Source organism: Sciurus vulgaris (genome assembly GCF_902686455.1).
Source record: "Sciurus vulgaris genome assembly, chromosome: 1".
NCBI classification, from domain to species: Eukaryota; Metazoa; Chordata; class Mammalia; order Rodentia; family Sciuridae; genus Sciurus; species Sciurus vulgaris.
Genome location: NC_136461.1, coordinates 124,664,674 through 124,690,573, shown reverse-complemented (window position 1 = coordinate 124,690,573; position 25,900 = coordinate 124,664,674). Strand labels below are relative to the sequence as shown.

Sequence of the window (25,900 nt, the reverse complement as noted above, 5' to 3'; positions counted from 1 at the left end):
TCCAAATCTTCACCTTGTTGGTCTAGGACCAGACTTCCTTAACAGGACTCCCATAGCACAAGAAATAAAAGCAAGAATCAATACCTGGCACAGATTCAAACTAAAAAGCTTTCTCTCAGCAAAGGAAACTATCAGCAATGCGAAGAAAGAGCCTACAGAGTGGGAGAATATCTTTGCCAATCATACTTCAGGTAGAGCACTAATCTCCAGAATCTATAAAGAACTCAAAAAACTCTACTCCAAGAATTCAAATAGTCCAGTCAACAAATGGGCTAAGGAAATGAATAGACACTTCACAGAAGAAGATCTACAAGCAATCAACAAACATATGGAAAAATGTTCAACATCTCTAGTAATAAGAGAAATGCAAATCAAAACCACCCTAAGATTCCATCTCACCCCAATTAGAATGGCGATTATCAAGAATACGAGCAACAACAGGTGTTGGCGAGGATGTGGGGAGAAAGGTACACTCATACACTGCTGGTGGGGCTGCAAATTAGTGCAGCCACTATGGAAAGCAGTGTGGAGATTCCTTAGAAAACTTGGAATGGAACCACCATTTGACCCAGCTATCCCACTCCTTGGCCTATACCCAAAGGACTTAAAATCTGCATACTACAGAGATACAGCCACATCAATGTTCATAGCTGCTCAATTCACAATAGCCAGATTGTGGAACCAACCTAGATGCCCTTCAATTGATGAGTGGATAAAGAAACTGTGGTATATATATACAATGGAATATTACTCAGCCATAAAGAATGATAAAATTATGACATTTGCAGGCAAATGGATGAAATTGGAGAATATCATGCTAAGTGAGATAGGCCGATCTCAAAAAGCCAAAGGACGAATGATATCGCTGATAAGTGGAGGATGACACATAATGGGGGGGAGGGAAGGGTTAGAGTTAGGGTTAGGGAGGGGGGCAAGTATGGAGGAAGGAACTACTCTATAGAGGGTGAAGAGGGGTGGGATGGGGGGAAGGGAAAAAATAACAGAATGAATCAAACAACATTGCTCTATGTAAATTTATGATTACACAAATGGTATGCCTTTACGCCATGTACAAACAGAGAAACAACATGTATCCCATTTGTTTACAATTAAAAAAATAAAAAATAAAAAAATAAAAAAAAAAAAGTTTAGAAAGGGGCTGGGGTTGTGGCTCAGTGGTAGTGCTTGCCTAGCACATGTGAGGCACTGGGTTCAATCCTTAGCACTGCATATAAGTAAATAAATAAATAAATAAAGGTCCATCCACAAATAAAATTTTTAAAAGTAAAAGATAAAAATAAAATTGTTTAAAATAAAGTGTACAGAATGATATAAAAAAAAAGAAAAGAAAAGAAAAAGGAAAAGGAAAAGGAAAAGGAAAGAAAAGAAAAGAAAAGAAAAGAAAAGAAAAGAAAAGAAAAGAAAAGAAAAGAAAAAAGAAAAGAAAAAGAAAAGAAAAGAAAAGAAAAAAAAAAGTGCCCATTTTAACGTTCTCCTGGGCTGCAACACAGAAAAATGGTTTTAAGAGTGTCTCTCTCTCTCTCTCCCACTCCCCCCTACTCCCCTTTCCTCCCTCTTTCTGCATTTCTTTCTCGCTCTCATGTTACTTTATTTTTCTTCAACAAGGAAGAGGTAAATGCTGTCCAACACACTTGTCTGATACCTTAATTCTTATAGTTAATAAGTAAATTAGATTTGACATATATAGGATTAATCTTCACAAATGTGTTTGTTAAAAACATCTGATTAATTTACAAAGTTAAAATGCTGTTAAATATAACAAATACTCTTAACTTCCTAAATTCCATGGGGTAATATACTTGGATATTATTTGTGTTTTCATAAATTGGTGACATGAGGGTCTAAATGTGTGCTAACAAAGTCTGTAAGTAAAGGGCATTTTTCAACAAATGTGTGTGTAACTAAGTTGATTATATGTATGTGAGACAACCACTTAAAGCTATTTAAGGTTTTTCCCTAAGGTAAAATACTAATGTACTGATAAAAAATAATGCTTAATCCATATGTTAAACTAACAAGGATTTCTTAAAAACATTAATTTGCTCTTAACATTGTGTCTATCAAGTTTTATTCTTTAGAGCAACTAGTCTTAAAAATTAGGGTTTATACGATTATGGTTAACAACTGTTAGAATATTATGCTACCTTACAGAGGCTAAATTTTCCTTTAAAAGTTAAACTTGGTCAATATAAAAAGATCAGTATGGCATATTAAATGTGTTCATATCTTCCAGATACATAAGTCTTTAATGCAGAAAATTTAAAAGAACATTTTTATTAAGCTACTGTTCTCCAAACTAAACTTGTCTATAATGCTAATTTTAAACTTATAAGAATAGTGAATTTTATTAGGGATTTATTTATATCATTCTCATTAATGTTCTATAACTGGACCTGAACCTTGTGTTACCTTCTACACTGGGATGAAAATGTAAATGTATTTCTAAAAGATAATGAGAGCCTGATCTGTTAAAAGATTTATATCATGAAACAGGAAAATATTTTACCACTTTGCCACAAAAAAGGGAAGTCAAAGCTCTCTCAGCCTTTCTCTGATTCATGTTTTAGATATGTTATATTGTGTTCATATAGACTCAGGAAACAATATATGTAAACTTTGTAAAATGACATTTAAGAAAGAAGCAAAGATCAGCTTCAGAATTAGAACACTTTACCTAAGATTTGTTAAGAACCCCACCTTACCTGAGATAAGGCTCTGCCTCCCACCTCACTGCATGCTAGAATGACTCCATAGCAGGCCAGACTCCAGCTCATTTAAAGTAGTATTCAAAAGATTTACTTTTGTTGTGATCTCAAATAGGGGATATAATATATAACTTAGTCAAAATTCAAGATAACTGTTATACAAGCTGGAATATATTTTTACTCTTGCTAATTTCATTTTGTAAAACTGTTACCTGTTAAAGTTTTGCAGAGGTACTGCTTCAGTAGCACACAATCTAGGTTAACTTGAGATAATAAGCCAAAACCTACAGGATATATAGTATATAAAGGTAACTTCCAATACTAATACAGATCTGAGTTAAATAAAAGTACAAATGACTGTAAGGTTATAGATATTAAAGTTAAAGCCCAGTACCCTTACTTTAAGACTGGTGAGACTGCCTTTCTGGATGTTTAAGATCAAGTTTAAGATCAAGATTAACACAAAAGGGCCAAGAAAACCAGTATTTGGCTCTTGCCCTCTGACTCAACCTGAACACAGGATATGGGAGAGTTTCTCTAAGGAGCTTAGCAAGTCTGGGCCCTGATCAGGGAGATTAATGAGACCACCAGAGAACAGAAAGCTGATCAGTGCACCTGCTGCAAAGAGGAGGGTCATTGGAAAAGGAAGATATTCCTGATGCTTCCAAGGGAAGTCACCTCATCAAGGAGACCCTACCTAGCAGATGGCACTAAAAGAGCTAAGAAGCTGCTCTTAAGTTCCCCAACACTGACCCCTGTGGAAACTCAGCTAGCTCTTAACAGCAGATAGGAACAAGGTCAACTTGACCGCTTGATCTTGAATACCTAGCTAAAACAGTTATAAACCAAATACAGCCATAACTGGGTTTAAAAAGAAAAACAATAATTTCTTTATTGGAACTTAAGACCTATACTTGTGTCAGCCCCACAGCCCTGATGTTCCCAAATTCTGAGGTTTCTTCCTTTGGGAGACTCATATTTATCCCTGCCTACCAAAATTACTCCTCAAACTGACACTTTACCCCACAATCAAAGCCTACCCATTCCAATAACAGCACACACCAGATGCAGTAGCCCCCACCCCAACCCAATTATTCCCTTACTCACAGGGCTAAAAAACATCCACCAGGATTAACACAGGAGCAGCAGGGTTAGGAACCTCTATTCACTATAAAAATAGCACAGGTTATTGCAGATATCCAATGGGTCACTGATTTGGTAATGACTTTATAAACTCAATTGGACTCCCTGACATCTGTCTTCCTACAACCAATCAGGTAAGAATGCTATTTTTATGTAAACCAATCAGAGGAGTGATGAGAGACAAGGTTAAAGAGCTCTAGGACCACCTGGAATATGGAAAATAAGTCTGACTCAGAAGCGTTCTCAAACAGTAATTTGTAATACAATAAGTTTAAAAATGCTACCCATCTTAATATTTCCTTTCATAAGGAACTTTATCTCACAGCATGTGTATAAAGTACCTATGTTTTATTGTCTGGACAACAATATATAACGTGTTAAAATTACAATCTCAGGTTCTGGCCATGGCCAATACAAAAACACCTACTCTTAATAATGAAGAAGTTTGGGACAGTTTAGCTAAAGGAATTTCTTCTCTGAACCCTTTTAAATACTTTTCTACACATACAGCTGGGTTACTAGTTACAACTATACTATTAATTTTATTTCTGTTCTTATTTTTCATAATTTGTCAAGCAGGATGGAAACGATTAAAGCAATAGTAAACTATGATTCCAAGGGTAATCATGCTTGCTATGCTCTGAAGGAGAGTACTCCCTAAATCTGAGTGAGGCCCATGACTAAGGACAATAGAGTCCCAACTATATTACCTGCTGAAAATTATTCCCTTAGTATTAGCAAATCAATTAATTGTCACCTTTCTTATAACTGCCTGATTTCACTGTACTTATAATAACCTTTGCCCTGCCTATTCTTAATTCTGTATAGGAACAATTTCTTAATAAGCTTACTTGGCCCCAGCTGCCTCCTGGAACACGCGGATGCCATTCTCCTGCTCACCTCCTGACCCACTGAGACCACAAAGGGGAACTCCACCTACGATGACCTCAAGACTCCTCCCCACACACCCCTCCCCACGGGGATCTCCATGCTCTACTCCAGAACTCTGAAAGGAGGATCCCCCTCACTTCTCACCCCTTCTCAACTTGAAGCAAACAGATCTGACTCAGCGCCCTGATTCCCCCTTCCCTTTCAGAGTCTGGAATGAAGGGTTATGGAAAATAATATTGCTAAAAGACAGATCCCCAAGAAAAATGGAGGGACAATGTGGCTTGGGAGGAGAGAGACGAAATTGGTCAAACATTAAACCTCTCTGAGTGCACCCTTTCCTAATAACAATGGACCCTAAACTTAGACCTTCCCCTATCAAAAATCAGCCCTAAATGGAGGCAGTTTCCACTGAACTGGGAAACAATGGACCCCAGAATAAGAACAATGAGTTTCAAACTTTTTACACCCTCCTAAGTTAAAGTTTTAACCTGTACAACAAGTCTCTGATGGTCAAAACTGCACATACCCTCCTTTGCCCCGTGACATATTCCCTAGAGTCTCTTCAAATCCAAGTCACCTCCTTAGCCAATGTAGTTCTCCAAAATAGGGGAGCCACTGATTTACTAACAGCAGAGAAGGGAGGCACTTGTGTCTTTTTAGGAAAGGAATGCTGCTACTTCACCAACAAATCCGGAATAGTCCAAAGAAAAATAACTGAACTCCAGGAGAACATCAAGAAACACCACCAGGAACAGCAACAGTCACTTCCCTGGAACCTTTTGCAACAGACTGTCCCATGGCTGCTCCTTTTGATGGGCCCTCTTACATACTCTTTAATAGGACCTTGTCTGGTATCAAGTAAAGGAACTCACTAATGAGACTATAAACCAGCTCTTTATGAACCAATACAGCCCTCTCCCCAAAGTTCAGGCCTAAACCCCTCTTTGTCCCCCATTCAGCTCCAAGAAGCCAGAACTAACAATGCCCCTTATCATTATAAGACAAAAAGTCAGGAATGTTAGGTCTTTAGGCCAAAGTAACTCCACTTTGGAAAACAGCACCTACCTACCCAGGCATAACCTTCCCAGTAGGCCCACCCCAAAAGAGTTCTAATAACCAAAACTACAGCAAAGATGTCAAATAACAGTCACAGGGCCAAACCAGTTGTTTCTGAATTACTCAACTGTACATGACTATATAGTTTAGAAGTTTTTCCTGCAGGCTGCTGCTCCTTGCAGAGGGGCAGCCTGGCAGATTCTCTCTGTCAATAAACCTTTGCTTGAACTCAGAGCTGTCTCTCTCATGGATATTTGCGCCAGCTACCCTAACAATTTCCTTTATCAATTTGGAAAAAACTAAATTCAGCATTTAGTTTACCTTATAAGCATTAACTAGATGCTACTTTTGCAAAATTTTAAGTCAGGAAGCTAAATTATATTCATATATTAAACAACCAAATGTGCTGACTCTAATTTGCTATGCTTAAATAAATGAAAGCAGGGGCCGGGGTTGTAGCTCAGTAGCAGAGCACCTGCCTGGCATGTATGAGGCACTGGGTTCGATTCTCAGCACCACATACAAATAAATGAATAAAATAAAGGTCTATCAACTACTAAAAAAAATTTTAAAGAAAAAAAAAAAGCAAGATGAATTAGTTTTTCAGGTATAAATATAACATAAACCTTTCCTACAATATGAAGTATGACTACTCCTTAACAGTTACTTCAGCAAATTAGAGGTAATAAAATATCATGCTCCTATTTCGTAGGTTTGACAGTAATGATCACACTTTCAGTAAAATGAAATAATATTTTCTTTTTTTTTTTTTTAAGAAATATCCTCTTTTTTTAATTTTTTTTTTTTTTTTTTTTTAGTCGTCAATGGACTTTTATTTGATTTATTTACATGTGGTGCTGAGAATCGAACCCAGGGCCTCACACATGCTAGGCAAGCGCTCTACCACTGAGCTATGACCCCAACCGTGAAATAATATTGAAAAGAAAAAAATGTGCTATCTTTAATACCTGAATGGAACTTAAGATTTAAAAAAGAAAAAATTTAAGCTAAAGTTAAAATATAGAATAAACAAAACAAAGTCTTTAATATGATAGTTATTCTAGAAGACACACTGAAAGTCCATTATAAGCATTACAAAATACTAGAGATGGGGCTGGCGGTGTATGTAACTCAGTGGTAAAATGCCTGCCTACCTGCAGGGGGCCCTAAGTTTGATCCCTAATACTGCAGGAAGTCAGGAAGGCAGGAAGACAACAAAACAGACACCTGGAGGTCAAACCACCACTGAGAGAAGCACATGCATAATGGCATTTATTTCCTCATGACATTTAGTCCCAGAAGCCACAAACAGACACAGACAGATAGACACACGCACACACATACACACACACAGGAAAAACTGTCCAAGTTGCTGAACCAGAATAACAGGAAGTTATAGAGTCAAAGGAGGAGCATGCTTTTAGAGCTGCTGTCGACATGGCACACTTGCATAGCACTGATTCACTCGCTCACTCATTCAACAAAGTGCCTACTAAGGGCCCATCAAGCCAATCTAGACATGCACATTGCAAAATAAATAAATACAACACCATTTCTATTTTGAAGTAACCCACAGATCTCTGCAGAGATGCATGCCATGAAATGCTATACCATAAACAATATGGTTATTTCACTGGGTCACAATAATTTTATGAAGCAAGACAGCTACTAGAGATTAAAATGTACATTTTACAGATGAGTTGTGTCTGTAATAAATTAAGAAATTTTGCCAAAGTCACGTAAAATTCAAATAGAGAAGGAAAATTTTTTAAGAGAAAAATATTTTGACAATTTTAACTTAGGGTTCTTCCTTCTTAACCCCAATTCTGGGCTGTACAGTCAATAGACTTTTCTCTTGACTATAGGGCTAAAAGGTCTAGGAATACTAAAGGTTATGAAGCCACTACACAGCAAAGAAGCTAGACATATCTGGGTCTGAATATCAACTGGCATATTTATTTTGGGACTGGGGCAGGGACTTGACTTTTCTAAGTCTGAATTTTTTTCTATAAAATGAGGGTACTTCTTAGCTTTGAGAACATAATAAATAGACAAAGAAAATAACATACATAATGCCCAGTCAAGTGTCTGGAACAACATAATACCTTGACAAATGGAATAGCTGTCATTCACTAAAGGTAAAAAGGAAGGAAGAATTGGGGAATATGAGAAGAGAGAAGCAGAGTAGCAGGGAAAGACAGAAATGTCCAGCAGCTACAAACATGACTGCATATACTCCAAGGATTATTTACTTGTTATCTACAATTCAACTTTGTATGAAAAGTCAAAAATATGTGAACTCATTTTGAAGTAATTAGCCCAAAGAATTTCTCCATTTATAAACTGTTTTGGAAACTACTAAATATTTCTTTTAATAGAAGAGACAACACAATTTTTTATTCTTTAATGCCAGTTTTGAGATGAAATTCATAAACCATTACTATTCATCCATGAAAGTCACAATTTTCAAATTGAAACTGTTCTGAAATGTGTGAAGAAAAGTTACATCATAATTTCAGTTACTATGCTTGAATTAATAACATACACGCTATCAGCTTATGTATAAACTTAAAATACCACTTCAACTGGTCACTACTAAAATGTTAATGGTAGTTACCTAAATCCCTACAAAACGTTCAAAGGAATTTAACAACCTGCCTGAGAGGCTATCCACCCAAACTTAACCTTAACTAAGTACTAACATAAACTATCAAGAGTTAAAAATCACAAGTTATTTTTAAAGCATTAAGATTTTTAAATACTCCAGATGGGCTATAAATTTTTAAATTTGCAAAGACATGATTTTCACAATAACACATCTATGGTTATTAACTGGAGGTGATTTTATACTTCAGAAGACTTCTGACAATTAGAAACATTTTTGGTTGTCAAAACTAGGGCTGGGGGTTACTACTGTGATCTAGTATGTAGAGACCAGGGATACTGTGATATACATAGTATGCATAGGGAAGATCTCCTCACAACAGAATTATCTGTCTCCAAATGGCAATGGTATCAAGGTTTAGAAACCTTGTTTTTAAATCGTCTAAAACATGATATAATATAAAATGCCACAGGAACAGAAATTTGATAAGTTATATTTCTAACACATTGGTTGTTGTAATATTTATTCAATAATAACAAGTGAGCAAGAAGGTAGCATAGGTGTAGCATTATGTGGGAGTTGAGAGAATTGGCTTTGGTATCAAAGAGACTGAAAATGGAACCCCAACCAATTCTGACAAGTCCAAGCCTAAGTTGTGAACTGTAAAATAATATATCAGTAATACCTATCTCTTAGACTTGATGTAAGAAATATTCAAAGAAACAATGTTTCTAAAGAGGTTAACAAAGAGGCTAGGGCTCAGTAAAATCATAATCCATAATAAATATAATAAAGAAAGTAAGTTTTTTCTAATATTGAACCCAGTATTAAACAGAAACTGAATTTCTTACAAAATCAGCAATTTACCTTCACTGGCCCCATCTTCTGGACACAAAATAGTTCTGTTATGAAATCTATCTATTCTAGAGCCATGTTCATTATCTCTCTGTGATTTAGAAAGTGTTTTGTCTTCATCTGACAGATCACTTCCACTGGAACTCCATGTTATATCTGTAGGCTCACTGGTATTCTTAGACGTAGTAGTTTCTGTTAAAGAAAAAGAAAATACATAAATATAATCAACTGATGTGGTTATTCATTAGCATGAGATTTTGTGCTTCTTTCTTTGCCAAAGTCTCAACATACAAAACTCTGATGAAAATGAAAACAAGGACTTATGTTAAATCTTGCTGCTTAAAGCTCTGTGTACAACCTCAAAAAGACTTTGAATTAAATCCAAATTACAAGAAAAAAATAGAACTATTGAGGTAAGTTATAAAGACAAGTTATGAAAGGGAGCACAAAAGAAAACTAGAAAAAAATAAGTAAAAGTAACAATTATAGAACTATAACTTCATAGACTAGTTTATGAAACTAAAAGTAAAAAAGCACAAAACAAAGATCAAACCACAAAACTGGTGTGTATGAATAATTTTCTGTGTTTCTATATGCTTCCCATAACATGCCAAGAACCCTGGTATATGAGAGTGCTTAAAAACTTTTGTATGTAATTAAACTTTGAGATAATAGTAGATTCATAGCTTAAAGAAACAATATAAAGACCCTTTATATCCTCCAATGGCAATATCTTGCAACACTATATAGTACAATATCACATCCAGGATATTGACACAGATCTGGTCAAAATTAGATAAGATGCCGTAATGGTTAATTTGGATTGTCAACTTGATTGGATTAAGAGATGCCAATGATTAAGAGGCTTCTGGGTGTATTAATGAGGGTGTGTCTAGGAATGACTGGAATGCAGCATATTGAACTGAAGTGGAGACCCTCCCTAAGTGTGGTCAGCACTTCCCAAAAGGATGGTGACTTAGATGGAATAAAAGATGGAAGAACAAGGAAGCAGATGCAGATGCAAGCTTGATTCTTTTTGAACAGATTCTTGATTGCTACTTCAATCATCTGCGAATATTAGACTCTCGATTCTTCATTCTTCCAAATCGGGCTCTGCCAGTGATTCTCCACGTAGTTTCCAGAAGCTCTGGTCTTGGACTAGGGTAGCACTGTTGCTTCTTCTTGTTCTGGAGCTTTTGCCTCTTGGACTGCACAGTTGCTGGTTCTTTCAGCTCTCCAGGCTGCAGACGGTCATTGTGGACTATCCAGCTTCTGGTTGTATAAGCCAATCTAATAAATCCCCTTTTTATAATCATACCTCCTGTTGCTTTTGTTCCTCTAGGGAACCCTGGCTAATACAGATACCCTGTGTTAATTTTCTATAGCCACAACAACCCCGCTTCACGCACATCAATCCTGACCCCTGGCAACCATTCACCAGTTTTGCATTTCTATAATGCTTTCATTTAAGAATGTTATACAAATGAAATCACATGTAACATCTTAGGACTGTATTTTTTTTTTTCCCAACTCAGCATAGCATTCACGACATTCATCAAAATTGTATGTACCAATAGTTACTTCCTTTTTTATTACTAAATAGAATTCCACAGTATGGATATACCATAGTTTGTTTAATCATTTACCCACTGAGGATATTTGTGCTTCCAGTTTGAGGCTCTGATGAATAAAGCAGCTTATAAACATCTGTGCATAATATTTTATATGTACATAATTTTAATCTTCTGGGATAAATGCCTAAGAGTACAATGCCTGGGTTGTATAATGTTTACTCTTATAAGAAACTGTCAAGTGTTTTCTAGAGAAGTTATACAATTTTTTAGTTCACTAACAATTAGTGATCCAGTCTCTCCACATGAGACCTCATTAGCAGCTTATGTTTTTACACCTTTTTATTTTAGCCATTGTGATAGATGGAATACCTAGAAGGAATGGGGCTACTGTATCTTGACAGAATCACAAGTCAACAGGAAACTTGATTTTGATCAGAAAAGAAATATATAACTAATAAAAACCATTCTTTCTGTTTATATTCATAACTGTAGCTATAATGTTAAAACTTTTATCCTGTCTTTTCCCACATTGTATGGAATTCACAAATTTCAAAGTTCAATTTCAAAGCTCATTTCAATATTCTATAGGATAAAAGACATTTATATTCATGTTTTACAGGAAAGAAAACAGGCTGAGATGTTAAGTGGCTTCACTTAATGTACATTTACAGGACCCATCTGATAAAGTAAACCATGAGGAAGAAAAAACTAGCATGATACTACCCTAAAAGAACACATGATCTGAAAAAAATTAAATATTATGCTAGAGGTATGGTATGACATAATGGTGCCATATACACATAAAAATGTTCTAATCCTATTGATCAGGATAGGAAGACTCACTGAAAAGTTGATGTCTAGAAAAATAGCACTTTACAAACTCACAAAAACAAAATAATCGACATTTACTAAACATTACTTTGTGCCATAAAAATCAAGAATTACTGAAGTGGCCAAACCTTCAAAATATAAAAAGAAAAATAAACATTCAGAATCACCCAAGACTCCATACCTATTTAAATAGATAATAAAACTAAACTATGTACTTGTGTGCAAAAGATATTTTCAATTGCATTATTCATCTGAAAAACTAAACAAAAAAGTAAAATTATGATAATTTGCATATTATAAAATAAACTATTAGAAAAAATAAACCAACTGAAAATTAAGGAAATGCAATAAAGGTAGCAAAGTACAAAATATTATACAGAAACCAAATTTAAAACAGTAGCTAATAAATACCAAATATGTAAAAGAAAATTAAAAGGTGTATAAAATCTAAATGAAGGAAAATTTTCAAAGACTTTTTTTTTTGTGTGTGTGGTGCTGGGGATTGAACCCAGGGCCTTGTATTTGTGAGGCAGGTACTCTACCAACTGAGCTATATCCCCAGCCCTTCAAAGACTTCTGAAGAACATAAAAGAAGACTAGAACACCTGAAGGACTTAAAATTAGTATACTACAGTAATGCAGCTGCATCAATGTTTATAGCAGCTCAATTCACAATAGCTAGATTGTCGAACCAATGTAGATGCCCTTCAACAGATGAATGGATAAAGAAACTGTGGTATATATACATAATGGAATATTATTCAGCCATAAAGAATAAAAATATTATGGCATTTGCAGGTAAATGGATGGAGTTGGAAAATATCATTGTAAGTCAAATAAGCCAGTCCCAAAACACAAAAGGTCAAATGTTTTCCCTGGTAAGGGGATGATGATATATAATGAGGGTGGGGAGTGGGGGGTAAGAGAAGAATGGAGGAACTTTAGATTATGTAGAGGGAAGTGAGGGGGGAGGGGGAGGGGTATGAAAGATGGTAGGATGAAACAGACATCATTACCCTAAGTACATATATGACTACATGAATGGTGTGAATCTATATCATGTACAACCATAGAAACAAAAAAATGTACTCCATTTGTGTACAATGAATCAAAATGCACTCTTGAAAAATAAAAAAAAAAGAGAGAGAGAGAGAAGACTAAAACCACTGGAAAGATATTTACTTAGACTTGATATCTAATCACAGAAAAATGGTCTCCCAGTGCCTTTTCATTGTGCATTTCTCCTATTACAGATGAAACTGAGCATCTTTTTGTATGTTTGGATATCTGCTTTTCAGGAGGCAGTTCATTCATAATCTTCATTTTTCTAATAGTTCTCTCCCACGCTGGATTAATTTCTAATTTTTTTTTTTTTTTTTGCAACAAAGATGAGTCTTTGGCCTGAAAATACAAGTATCCCCCCTTATGTTTTTCTTTATCTTATACTGTGTATATATAATTTGTAATTTTTGCCACACAGTTTTCCCCTTTTTATTTAGATAAATTTATCAACTTTAATGATTACTAGGTTGTAAACGGTTAGAAAGGGCTTCCCAAGGGCTGGGGATATAGCTCAATTGCGAGGCAAGCACTAGGCCCTGGGTTCAATCCCCAGCACTGCAAAAAAAAAAAAAAAAAAACAAGAAAGGGCTTCCCAAATGCAATGCTTCCTTTGTTCACCTGGTAGTTGTGGCTTAGATTCATACTCAGGCAGTCTAGCTTCTGAGTCCACATTCTTAACCATTATACAAATCTCCCAAGGTAGTTGGAGCCTTTCACCATTAGCTCAGTGTGAGACTCCTAGAAAATATGTAATTGTCTGGTCCTTTAGAACATCTATTAAAAGAGATAGTGTAATTAATAGCTATGTCATTCAAATTCTCAGTGACCAGGACTCTAGACTTATAAACCCAAGAATTAAAGAAACTTAACAGTATAAGTTACAGAGTTAAAACCATGACCAGGAATTTATTAGTCAGTAATTCATTTTACTTGCTGAAAAGGGGTAAGCCTATTAAGAAGACTAAGAAAACTGGCAGAATTACTCATTTTCTTTGGTTCTTTACATGGTTTGCTGTATTGCAGGGATTCTGTAAAAATGTATCGAATGAATAGAAATACATTTACAAACATTTCTGAGTATCTACTATGCGCATACACCTAATGGTGTATGCTGAATTGTGTCTCCCACAAATTCACCTGTTGAAGTGCTAACCTCCTATCTTAAAAAGTGACTTTATTTGGAATCAGGTTCTTTACAGAGGTAATCAAGTTAAAGTGAGGACATGAGGATAGGCCTTAATCCAAGATGTCCATATAAGAAGGGGAAATTTAGAGTCAGAGACAGACATGTACAGATGGAAGACAATGTGAAGAAACACAGGGAGAACGATAACCACTGACAAGCCAAGGACAGAGGTCTGGAACACATCCTTCCCTCACAATCCTCAAAAGAAACCAATTCTGTCAATATCTTCATTATACACTTTGGCCTCTGGAACTATGAGATAGTAAGTTTATATTGATTAAACCATCTAATTTGTGATTCTTTATTATGGCAGTCCTGGGAACCTAATACATCTGGGATATAAAGATGAGTTACAAAAAGGATATGTCTTTAAGCAACTAACAGTCTAACAGAGAAAGAAGGTCAACAAATGAGTCAATAAAAACTTAGTAATGTCTTCAAGGGACAGGAAATCTCTGAGCAGCACCAACAAAATTCTGAGAAAATACCATGCAGGGAATTTCAGGGGGAAAAAATAATTAAATAAACTCAAAATTCTTCCCTCTATGTCATTTTGCTTGCGAAATACATTTCTTTCTTTCTTCCTATCTTTTTAGGAAAGGTCTTTCTTCCTACTGGCCTTTTTAGGAAAGTAATACCTACAAAGGGCACCAACTCTTCAGTATTTTCTTCTTTAAGCAAGATCCTTTGCCGACACTCATTTGCTTATTTCTATGACCCCTTTCCATCTTAATTTCCTCCCCTTTTCAGTTTTCTCTGTCAGTGCCTTATAGATGAGGAAACAGCTTAAGCATTTATTACAAAAAATATATTCCATGTTTCTGCTGCTCATCTCTCATTAAAATATTACTTACCCTAAATGTGGCAAAGAATTTTTATCTTGGAATTATTATTAGTGGGCTGTCTTAAAATATATATTTTAAGGAGCTGGGCACAGAAGCACACACCTGTAATCACAGTGACTCAAGTAGCTAAGGCACACGGATTCCAAATTCAAGGCCAACCTCAGAAACTTACCTCAGAGACCCCAAGCAACTTAACAAGACCCTGTCTCAAAATAAAAAACAAAAAGGACCGAGGATGTAGCTCAGTGATAAAGTACACCTAGGTTCAATCCCTAGTACCAAAACAAACAAAAAACCTGCTGTTTCAAAAATGAAGCAGTTTTAGGAAATACCTTGCATCCCCTCTACAATCTCTACTTATAAGCCTTTTTTAAATTATTGATACTTTCTTGCCTTAACAAGCTTCATATGTTATATAAGTAATTATATATTGGCACAAGTAATTTCAGTCTTTGAGAATACACTGATCATTCTTACAGAAGAAAGTACAGCAGAGTGAGTCAAATATATACTGGCATGGGAAAATCATACTAAAAGATCTTTTTATAATTAAATACAAGGGAACAATGTATTTAATATTTCTTTCCCTCTCAAAGCTGATTTTATTACATTAAAAAAAAAACAGAAAAAGATATAAGCCACATCTGTTTAAAGAAAAACATTACTTTCTCCATGTAACATATTATGTTTTCAAAACCAGGGTTAAATTGATCTTTGAATATCACAACATTTGGCACTAATAGGAAGAGAAGTAAAATTCTGCAATTTTATCAGGTTATTATATTACAAGAAGATATATGACACTGTTTTATTCTATAAAACAGTGTTTTATGAATTCTAAAGAAACATTTTTGTATATTCTCTTTCTTTTTCATGTGTCTGTTACTGGAGATGGAACCCTGGGCCTTATACATGTTAGGGGAGTACTCTACCACTGAACTACATTCCCAGCCCTTATTTTGATTTTATTTTAAATAGGGTATCACTAAATCGAACAGGTTGGCCTCAAATGTGCAATCCTCCTGGCTTAGAACCCAGAACAACTGGGATTAAAGTCTTGCCCCTTCATGCCTGGCCTTATTTTTCATATATATAAAAAAGAACTCTTAAGTGTTAGTGAAATAATAATATGGCTTAGAATGCTCAGTGTTCTTAACCATATAAAGTTATTCCATTCCCAGGAACTTTAGGCAGACTCTCACATAACTCTGCCATTAGATGTAACAGCAATTGCTGCCATTAATTACCTGCTAAGTATAAGCCTCTGAGCTAGGCATTCATTCTATCTATTGTTTTTTAGTTCACTTACTACTCACAATAATCAATGAGGGGTGGGGGGAAGGGAAAAAAAATAACAAAATGAATCAAACAACATTACCCTATGTAAATTTATGATTACACAAATGGTATGCCTTGACTTCATGTACAAATAGAGAAACAACATGTATCCCATTTGTTTACAATAAAAAAAAATAATAATCAATGAGGCACAATATTATGCCCATTTTCCAGATGCAGAAGCTGAGGGTCAGAGCATTTAGCTTATTTTCCCAGATTATAGCCAGGACACAGCAAGATTACTAAAGTCACAAGTCCATCTTCTTTGTGCCCACCCCCAGGGTAACTAACTGACTATGATAACAAAGTCAGCAGTCTACCTCATATGTGCTCCCTCTTCTCCATTACCACACACCTTAATTTCATTGGCAGCAACATACCTCTAATTTCATTAACACATCCTTGGTAGAGATTCCTTCCCAAAGAAAGGCAAAGTTCACCCAAGTAAAAATACTTAGTACCCACTCTTCCTAAATATTCAGCCTCGAGAATTTGCAGAGGGTAGAATTAGTATGCAGAGGGTAGAATTAGTTGGGCCCTCTGGATGTCCTGTTGCAGGAGATAAGGTCAAGCCCTAGAATTTGAACAGTTTCCTAATATCTATAGCTGGAAAGCTTCCTCCAACTGATTGACCAAGTAACAATGTCATAGCCTAAAGCAGTACAGTTCATATAGCACAGGTCATAAGTTTATTTCCCACAGGATTTTTTAGGGATCAAACCCAGGTCATTTCTTTTCTTTTCTTTGACTAAATCCTGGAGTTATAAGCCTGAGCTAACCTACTGGGCTCTATGATAAACATGAACCCAGCAAGGACACATAATGTTAAGAATTACGTATAGGGGGCAAAAAGAATAGGGTAAATGGTGACAGAAATGAAAGACAAGAATTTTCCAAAATACCTTTTTACATTGTTTTGATGTTTTTTAACCACAACTATAGACTACCAAACTATGTAAGTAACAGAATGAAAGAAAAGAATCACCAAAGGATATATTAGCCTTATACCTTCTCTGTCAAGAAATCAACAAAGTAATATTACCTTTCTTTGGTCTTGGAGCTAATTCAAGGTCCTTTTCTGTAAGAGTCACCTTTCCAGTTGTTAATGACTGCAGGCAAAATACCAATAAAGTAATTTATATGATAAGGGATTAAAAACCAACAATATTTTAGAAAATATTCAAAGTTTTTAACTATACCTTCCTTAACATATTCCTGTTTTCTTTTACTTGCATTTGCCAGTGTAAGTATTCTCAAAGCACATACTACTTATATTCTTTTTTTCTTAAATATTTTTTAGTTACTTTATTTATTTATATGTGGTCCTGAGAATCAAACCCAGTGCCTTACATGTGCTAGGCAAGAGTTCCGCCACTGAGTCACAACCCCAGCCCACTAATATTCTTATAAATTTTTATATTTTTCCAGAATCAAAACAATTGATTCATCAAAACTTTTCAAGTGCCGAGTGGTTTTGTTGAAGGGTGGTGTGGGTGGATTGATGTGACTGGTGATTCACAGCCTCTTCACATTTGATAACACGGCAAAAATGCAAATCTTTGTGAAGACCCCGAACGGCAAGACCATCACCCTGAAAGCAGAGCCCAGTGGTACCACGGAGAATGTAAAGGCCATCTAGGATAAGAAGGCACTCCCCTGACCAGCAGAGGCTCGCTCATCTTTATAGGCAAACAGCTAGAAGATGGCTGTACTTTTTGACTACAACATCCAGAAAGAGTTGAGCTGCCCCTGATCCTTCATTTGAGGGGTGGCTATTCATTCTTGTGTCTGCAGTCACAGTACACAGTGATGGTATTATGCTGCACTAATAGCCATTTTCCCCAACTTAGGTTTAGAAATGATCACTTTCAATAATAGCTGAACTGTCCTAAATGTTAATAAATTTTTGTTGCATTGTGAAGAAAACAAAACAAAACAAAAATTTCACATTAACAATCAACATTAATGTTCATGTATATGACTCTTGACACTTGAGGTCCTCATTACTAATGATACCATTCCTCTATATTATAAGATACAACTTGCACACAATTAACCAAATCTCATAGACAAACATTCTGAATTTATGAACATTTCATAAATACACTTCATGGAAAGTAGTATGTTCAATAGTTTCACTTCTGAGACCATTCTCAGTATATATCCTTCATTTACAAACAAGTACAAAGGCTCTGTATGGCCTAACAAGGTGATACTAACTTGCCACAATTATTAAAGGAATTCAAGGAATGAAAAAAGAAAGAGAATTTCAAAGCAGTGTAATTAAAGTGGCATGAACACTCAGGAATCTTGTCATTTACCCTTCTACATTAGGGAAAACAATTTTGAGGTTACTTTACCTGAGTCCCAGGAGTGTCCTGAAATCCTTCTCCACACTTAAGCCATGCTTTAGAGAGGGAGGCAGCTGTTCCCACTGTCCTGAGACCTGTTCTGCACTGCAGTGGCTTCTCTTCTGGAAAGGATGGATACTCTATACCCCCATTCCTTTTTCTCTGTGGAGATGATTTTTAAAAGAAGAAAAAAAAAAAAAAATTCAACTTCATTAAATATACATTAAGTTGACAACTAGCAATTTAGAAACCCAGGAGTAGTAGTAATAAAGGAATGGTTTTGTAATGTCTCCAAATCTTCACATAAAGATAGAACAACTAAATAGCAAAACCAAAATGAACATTCCACACTTATCAGTAATCAACGAAGTCCAAAATATAAGTAGGTGAGAACAAACTATCAACCTTCGAGTCCCATGATATCACTACTGGAGGGGAAAGAAGCAGAAGCAAGGGGCCAAAGTAGGCCCTGGCAACTTAGTTATTCAGAGTTTACCATGAAGCAGACCTGGCCTACTTCACTGTTCACTAGGAAGCAGAGTGCCTTGGACCACAAGAAGTGAATGAGCCACATCTTCCCTGCTGAATAAGGCCCGAAGCTGAAGAGAAAATAAGATTAGAATATACTCAGCTACACAGGAATGACAGAAACTAAGAAAAGGTCCAGGTACAGCAGTACATCTAGCAGAGCCAGGTAGCAGCTACATAACAAGTGAAAGTGGCCATATTTTTGCAAGCTACCTGAAAACAACATGAAGTAGAAAAGATATCCTGAGTCCTAATTCCTAAATTTTCAAAAAAACTATTAAATAAAAATAAACAATAACTATCAAAACCAAATCCCATAGTTGTTATTAGAAGAAAAAAAGAGGAACAGAATAATATCCTAACACCAAGAAAGCACACCAAAACAGGTAATATGCTAACCTATTATTTCAAAATAAGACAAAATATTCAAAGTTATAAAAACTCAGAAATGAAGTGACAAACCTAAGAAAAAAGAAAAAAATTAAAATTCACTTGAGGAAAAAAGAAGGACTAAATTTAAGAGCAAACAAACACCATAGATAATGTCTTGAGAAATACAGGATGAAAAGGAATAAATTTTAAAGTTCTACTACCCACCCTGCTATAGTTTAGATGTGGGTGACACTCCAAGGTTTCATATTCTAAAAGTTTGGTCTTCAGTGTGATGTAATAAGTAGTAGAACCTTTAAAGGGGTGTCCTAATGGAAGGTCATTGGGGGAGGGGAGCTACCTTTGGAAGGATTTAAGCCATTCTCATAGGACCCTGGTTAGTTCCATGAGAGTGAATGGTTATAAGAGAGACTCCTATTCCCCACTCTCTGATTTCCTGTCTCACCAAGTGACTTCTCCCTCTCTTGTGTGTTCCTGTATGTACTCCTGCCATCCTCGAAAAGGTCCTACCATAGTGAAACTGATGCCAGTGCCATGATATTGCACCTCCTGAACACTGAGTTAAATCTTTTCCTCACATATTTCTCAGCTTCAGAAATTTTGTAAAAGAATCAGAAAATGGGTTAATACTCCCAATAAAGAAAGAGAAAAAGAACTGAAATCAAAGATTGATTAGATCTTTGTTGGGATCCAACATACAGATAATAGGAATCCTTGCAGGGAAAAAAAAAAAAATCCAAAGCAATACAAAAAAACAAATATTAAAATCTATAACTTCAAAAATTTTCCTTTCCTTTACTCACAGCTTGTTTTCTGTCAGAGCTGTCTTTTAAAGTCTTTTTTATCAGTTTTTATTTTCTTATCTCCTTATTTTTTTAAATTTTTAAAAATTGTATTGGATTCAAGCATTTAAGAAAATTCTGTCAAAACACCAGCTGGCCACAATGATAAAGGACTGCAGACTTCAGTGACTACATCAAGACAAAAAAAAAAAAAAAAATGCAGACTTCAAAATGAAGTGTAGAAAAATCAACCCACAACAAATAGCAACAACAAACCTTGTGAAACAGAGATTATCATTTCCAGGGTTGCAACATTTTAATATTCATATTCAGTTGTCACATAATTTTAGGAAGCATGCAAAGAAATAAGAAAGTACAGTCCATATATAGGAGGATGACAAAGATGTTATATCAACTGTCTTAAACATATTCAAGGAGCTAAATAAAACCATGGGCAAAACTCTGAAGGAAATTAAGAGCAGGTAATATCAATGTAACAAGTAAGGTATTAATAGAAATTACAAAAATGAGCCAAATGTAATGTAAATTCAAGAGCTAAAAAGTTTACTAAAGGGATTCGCCAGCAAATTTAAAGAAAGAACAATCAGTGTATCTGAAGAAAGGTAAATAGACTGCCCTACCTCAGAGAGCAGAAAAGGAAAAGAAAGAAGAGAAAAAAAAAACAGACATCAAAGATCTACAGAATACAAAGTATACCATAATAAACATGAGGAAAGTCCTTAGAGGAAAAAGATAAAGAAGCAGAAAGAATATCTGACAAAGAAATGGCCCCAAACTTCCCAATCTTGATGAAAGACATGTATCTACAGTCAATAAGCTTAACTAATTGTGAGGAGGACAAAGGCGACAAGATCCATATTATAATCAAATTGTCCAGAGTCTAGGACATAAGACAAAAAGAAAATCTTGAAATCAGCAAGAACAAAGTGATACAAAAGAGATCCTCAATGATATTAACAGCAAATTTCTCATCCAGAAACTGTGGAGGTCAACAGGCAAGGAGACAGTATGTTTAGCATGCTGGTGAAGGAGGAAAGCATAAAAAAAGATTATTTACTAGACAAAACTATCTTTCAAACATGAAGCGCAACCAGGCTCAATAGCACACACCTATAATCCCATCTATTCTGGAGGTTGAGGCAAAAGAATCACTTGAGCCTAAGAGTTTGAGACCAGACTGAGCAACACACACACGAACGCACGCGCTAACAAAATAAAGCAGAAATTAAGACACTCTCCAACTTGAAAGAAACAAACAAACAAACAAAGAAACAAAGAAAGAAACAAAGAGAAAGAAATAAAGAAAGTAGAATTTCCCTATAAGGAGGAAATCTTTTCCACACACAATTCAGACAGAGGGCTAACTCTCCAAAGTTTATAAGGAACTTTAAAAACTACAACCAAAATACAAAGACCCAATCAATAAATGGGCTAAGAAGCTGGGCAGACACTTCACAGAAGAAGATATACAGGTGATCAACAAATATATGAAAAAGTGCTCATCATCTCTAGTAATTAGAGAAATGCAAATTAAAACCACCCTAAGATTTCATCTAACTCCAATGAGAATGGCTATTATCAAGAATGCAAGGAATAATAAGTGTTGGCATGGATGTGGGGAAAAAGGTACACTCATACATTGCTGGTGGAGTTGCAAATTGGTGCAGTTACTCTAGAGAGCAGTAGGGAGATTCCTCAGAAAACTTGGAATGGACCCACCATTTGACCCAGCTATCGCACTCCTCAGTTTATACCCAAAGGACTTAAAATCAGCACACTACAGTGATGCATCCACATCAGTGTTCACAGCAGCTCAATTCACAATTGCTAGATTGTGGAACCAACCCACATGCCCTTCAACTGATGAATGGATATAGAAAATGTGGTATACATACACAATGAAATATTACTCAGCCATAAAGAAGAAAAAAATTATGGCATTTGCTGGTTAAATGAAGTTGGAAAATATCATACTAGGTGAAATAGGCCAATCCCAAAAAACCAAAGGCTGAATGTTTTCTCTGATAAGTGGAAGACTATATATAAAGGCAGGGTGGCGGGGAAAAGAGAAGAATGAAGGAACTTTGGATGGTGTAGAGGAAAATGGGGCAGGAGGGGGTGGGGGAAAGTAGATAGAGTGAGACAGGCAGTATTACCCTCTGTATACATATGATTACATGCATGGTGTGAATCTATACTGTGTACAATCATAGAAATGAAAAGTTGTACCCCATTTGTCTACAATGAATCAAAATGTAGTCTGTAAAAATAAAAAAAATTAAAAAAAGAAATGCTAAAAGGAGCTGATAAGACTGAAACAAATAGAGACTAACACAAAGCCATACATATAAAAAGACCAATGTAAGTAAGTATAAAAACCTGTACTATTCTATTCTTCAATTTGTAACTTTTATACAACTTAAGTGAATGCATAAACAATAATTATGTCTGTTAATGAGCTCATCATATCTAGAGATGCCATTAGTGAAAATAAAATAAAAGATATGAAGCTGCATAGGGGGAGAAATTTTATGTTACTCCAGCTAAAATGCCATTAATCCAAACTAGATTGTTAGAGTTCAGGTGACTACATATAAACCACAGGGAAACAACTAAGGGGGAAAAATGTTAAAAAGAAAGAGAAACAAGAATCAAAACAAGTACACTAGAGAAAACAAATTCTCACAAGTGATAAAAGTAATGAAGAAATTAAGGAACAAAAATGTTGTAAAACATACAGAAAATAAAAAAAAAACTGCAGCAATCCTTCCTTCCTTATAAGGAAGTATTTGAAATATAAATAAATTCTTCACTTAAAACAGAGATTGGTAAAATGGATTAAAAGAGCATGATCCAACCACATGCTACCTATAAAAGATTCACTTTTATAACTAAAACACAAAAAGGGTGACAGTGAAAGGAGAGAAAAGGATAATCGAAGCAAGCAGAAACTGAATGGCTATACCAATAAAAGACAAAAGAGAATGCTAGATAAAACTCTGTTGGGACAAAGCAGAAAATGTTACTAAAAGTCATAAAAAAGTTATAACATTTATAAACATATACATATCTAACAACATATGTTAAAAAAACAATTCTATAAAAATTTAGAAACTTCAATATCTTACTTTCACTAGTACACAGAAAATTAGTACGGAAACACATGGCTTGAACACACTATAAACTGTCAAAACCTTACACACATATGGAACACTCTATCCAAACACAAAAGAACGTACATTTATCTCAGATGCACATGAAACATTCTCCAATGTAGGCCACAAAATGCTTCTCAATAAATTTTAAAATACAGAAATCATATGAAGTGTCTATTTGACCACAGTGAAAGTAGAAATTAACACCAAAATAAAACTGGAAACACCATTTAATAACTAAAAGGTCCAAAGAGGAACTAAAAATAAATTAGAAAACAAATGAGGAGGATCCAAGATGGCAGACTACAGGGAGGCTGCGTTCTCTGTCGCTCCGTAACTCTGGTTTCAAGCAGAGGATATCTGTTTCTTGGTGAGGCAGTTTTTTCTGCTTATCAATCCCCTGCTGTTTACCCCACTTGTCTGCTGTGATCACCTGCAGTCTGCCAGCATATCGACGCCTTTTTTGAGTGCAGATTGCACACTGTCATGTGCCTATCATCCGCCATTTGCGTGCCTCTCACCTGTCCATCACCTGCCTTAACCCTATCCATCACCCAACACACAAGGTGCACCTCCAGATCATCTGACAACAGTCAGCAAACTGACTGCCGAACACCAGTGGAGCACCAGCTGCCTGCTGTTGCCTGGAAGTTCACTGTTACAGAACCTGCAGGTTTGATTACATGTGGTTGCCGCCATTTTGAGACAACAGCCAGGCCCCATAGGACCCCTGGCCAGGATCCCTCAGCCCCACAGATCACTCCCTGCCTCTGGGGCCCTCACATCGACTGACTGCTCCCTGCCACCAGGACCCCCCAGACCAACTGACTGCACCCTATCACTAGGACCCCAGACTGACTGACAGCACCCGGCCTCCAGGATCCCGCACCACAACAAACACCCGACCTCCAGGACCCCTGCCTGACCAACCTCATCCCACCTCCAGGACCTCCAGCTGACCACATCCACACCCTGAGCTGCAACTCCCCATTTGCCAACACATTTGGAAGCCAAAGCGGCCATCTTGGATAACCATGGAAGCCAGAGCTCCAGTCTTTAGGTGGGGCAAATCCCATCCCGAGACGCCTGCTGGAGACTTGAAGCTCATTGTCAGGTACCGCTCATACATCAGGCTACTGAACACTGGGAGGTTTCATTACTATATCACTGTTATATTGTAGATTTTATTTTTTCTCCTTATTGAAAAATTTTAAGTTTTTCATTTCTTTACTTTTCTTCCTCTCTTTTCCTATTGTTTACCTGTTCCCTCAGTCTCTTTCTCCCTTTGTTGCATGCTAACATCCAATTTCTTTTGATTACAATCTCATCCTTTCTATTATCTAGAACTTTTGTATATTCTTTTCTTATCCCATTAACAGCTACATTCTACATCACTGTACATCCTCTTTACCCTCCATTAGAAACTGCAGACCTTATTGCAAATCTGTTTTACTGAATATTATATTTGAACTCATTCTGTTTATTATAACAATATTGTTATTATCCTCATAGGGGCTATTTGGTCTAGGATTGCATAGTGTCTGAATTGGGCACTGCTAATATTGATCTTCCCTTAAAGAAAGGGTTTTGGAAACCAACAGGGCCACTATAAGCCTAAGGGGGAAATCTGCAATACCCCAGATCTGCACTGCTAGAGGGAAAGATACATGAACAACATGAAAAAACAAGGGGAGAAAATGACCCAAACAAATCTAGATTCTATATTAATAGAATCCAATGACAGTATGAAAAGGACTTCAGATTATACATGATTAAGATGATTCGCAAAGCAAAGGATGAGATAACAGAGCAAATGCAGACAATGAATGATAATACCAATAAGCTGAAAGGGCAACTGCAGGAAGCAAAGGATCATTACAACAAAGAGATAGAGATTCTCAAAAAAAAAACAACAACAACAAAAAAAAAAAGGAAATCCTTGAAATGAAGGAAACTATAAACCAAATAAAAAACTCGATGGAAAGCATCACGCAAAGACTAGACCACTTGGAAGACAGAACCTCAGAAAAGTAAGACAAAATATTTAATCTTGAAAATATAGTTGCCCAAACAGAGAAGATGGCAAGAAATCATGACTAGAATCTCCAAGAACTATGGGACATCATGAAAAGACCAAATTTAAGAATTATTGGGATTGAGGAAGGCACAGAGATACAAACCAAAGGAATGAACAACCTATTCAATGAAATAATATCAGAAAATTTCCCAAACATGAAGAATGAAATGGAAAATCAAATACAAGAGGCTTACAGAACACCAAATGCACAGAATCACAACAGATCCACACCAAGGCACATTATAATAAAAATGCCTAACATTCAAAATAAAGATAGGATTTTGAAGGCCGCGAAAGAAAAGCATCAGATTTATAACATATAGGGGGAGACCAATACGGATAGGAGCCGACTTCTCAACCCAGACTCTAAAAGCTAGAAGGGCCTGGAACAACATATTTCAAGCTCTGAAAGAACATGGTTGCCAACAAAGAATCCTATACCAGCAAGAAGATGAAATAAAATCCTTCAATAATAAAAAAAAAA

General features: G+C 35.9%; 1 protein-coding gene across 1 annotated transcript in view; it reads right to left on the bottom strand.

The window, feature by feature from the left end:
- The window catches only part of SPIDR (scaffold protein involved in DNA repair), a 461,819-nt gene that overhangs the window by 408,718 nt on the left and 27,201 nt on the right, over window positions 1-25,900 (bottom strand). Inside the window, 3 exon segments of the mRNA XM_079136512.1 lie at window positions 9,289-9,468; window positions 17,155-17,221; window positions 18,473-18,625. Coding sequence (XP_078992638.1) covers window positions 9,289-9,468; window positions 17,155-17,221; window positions 18,473-18,625 — 400 coding nt within the window.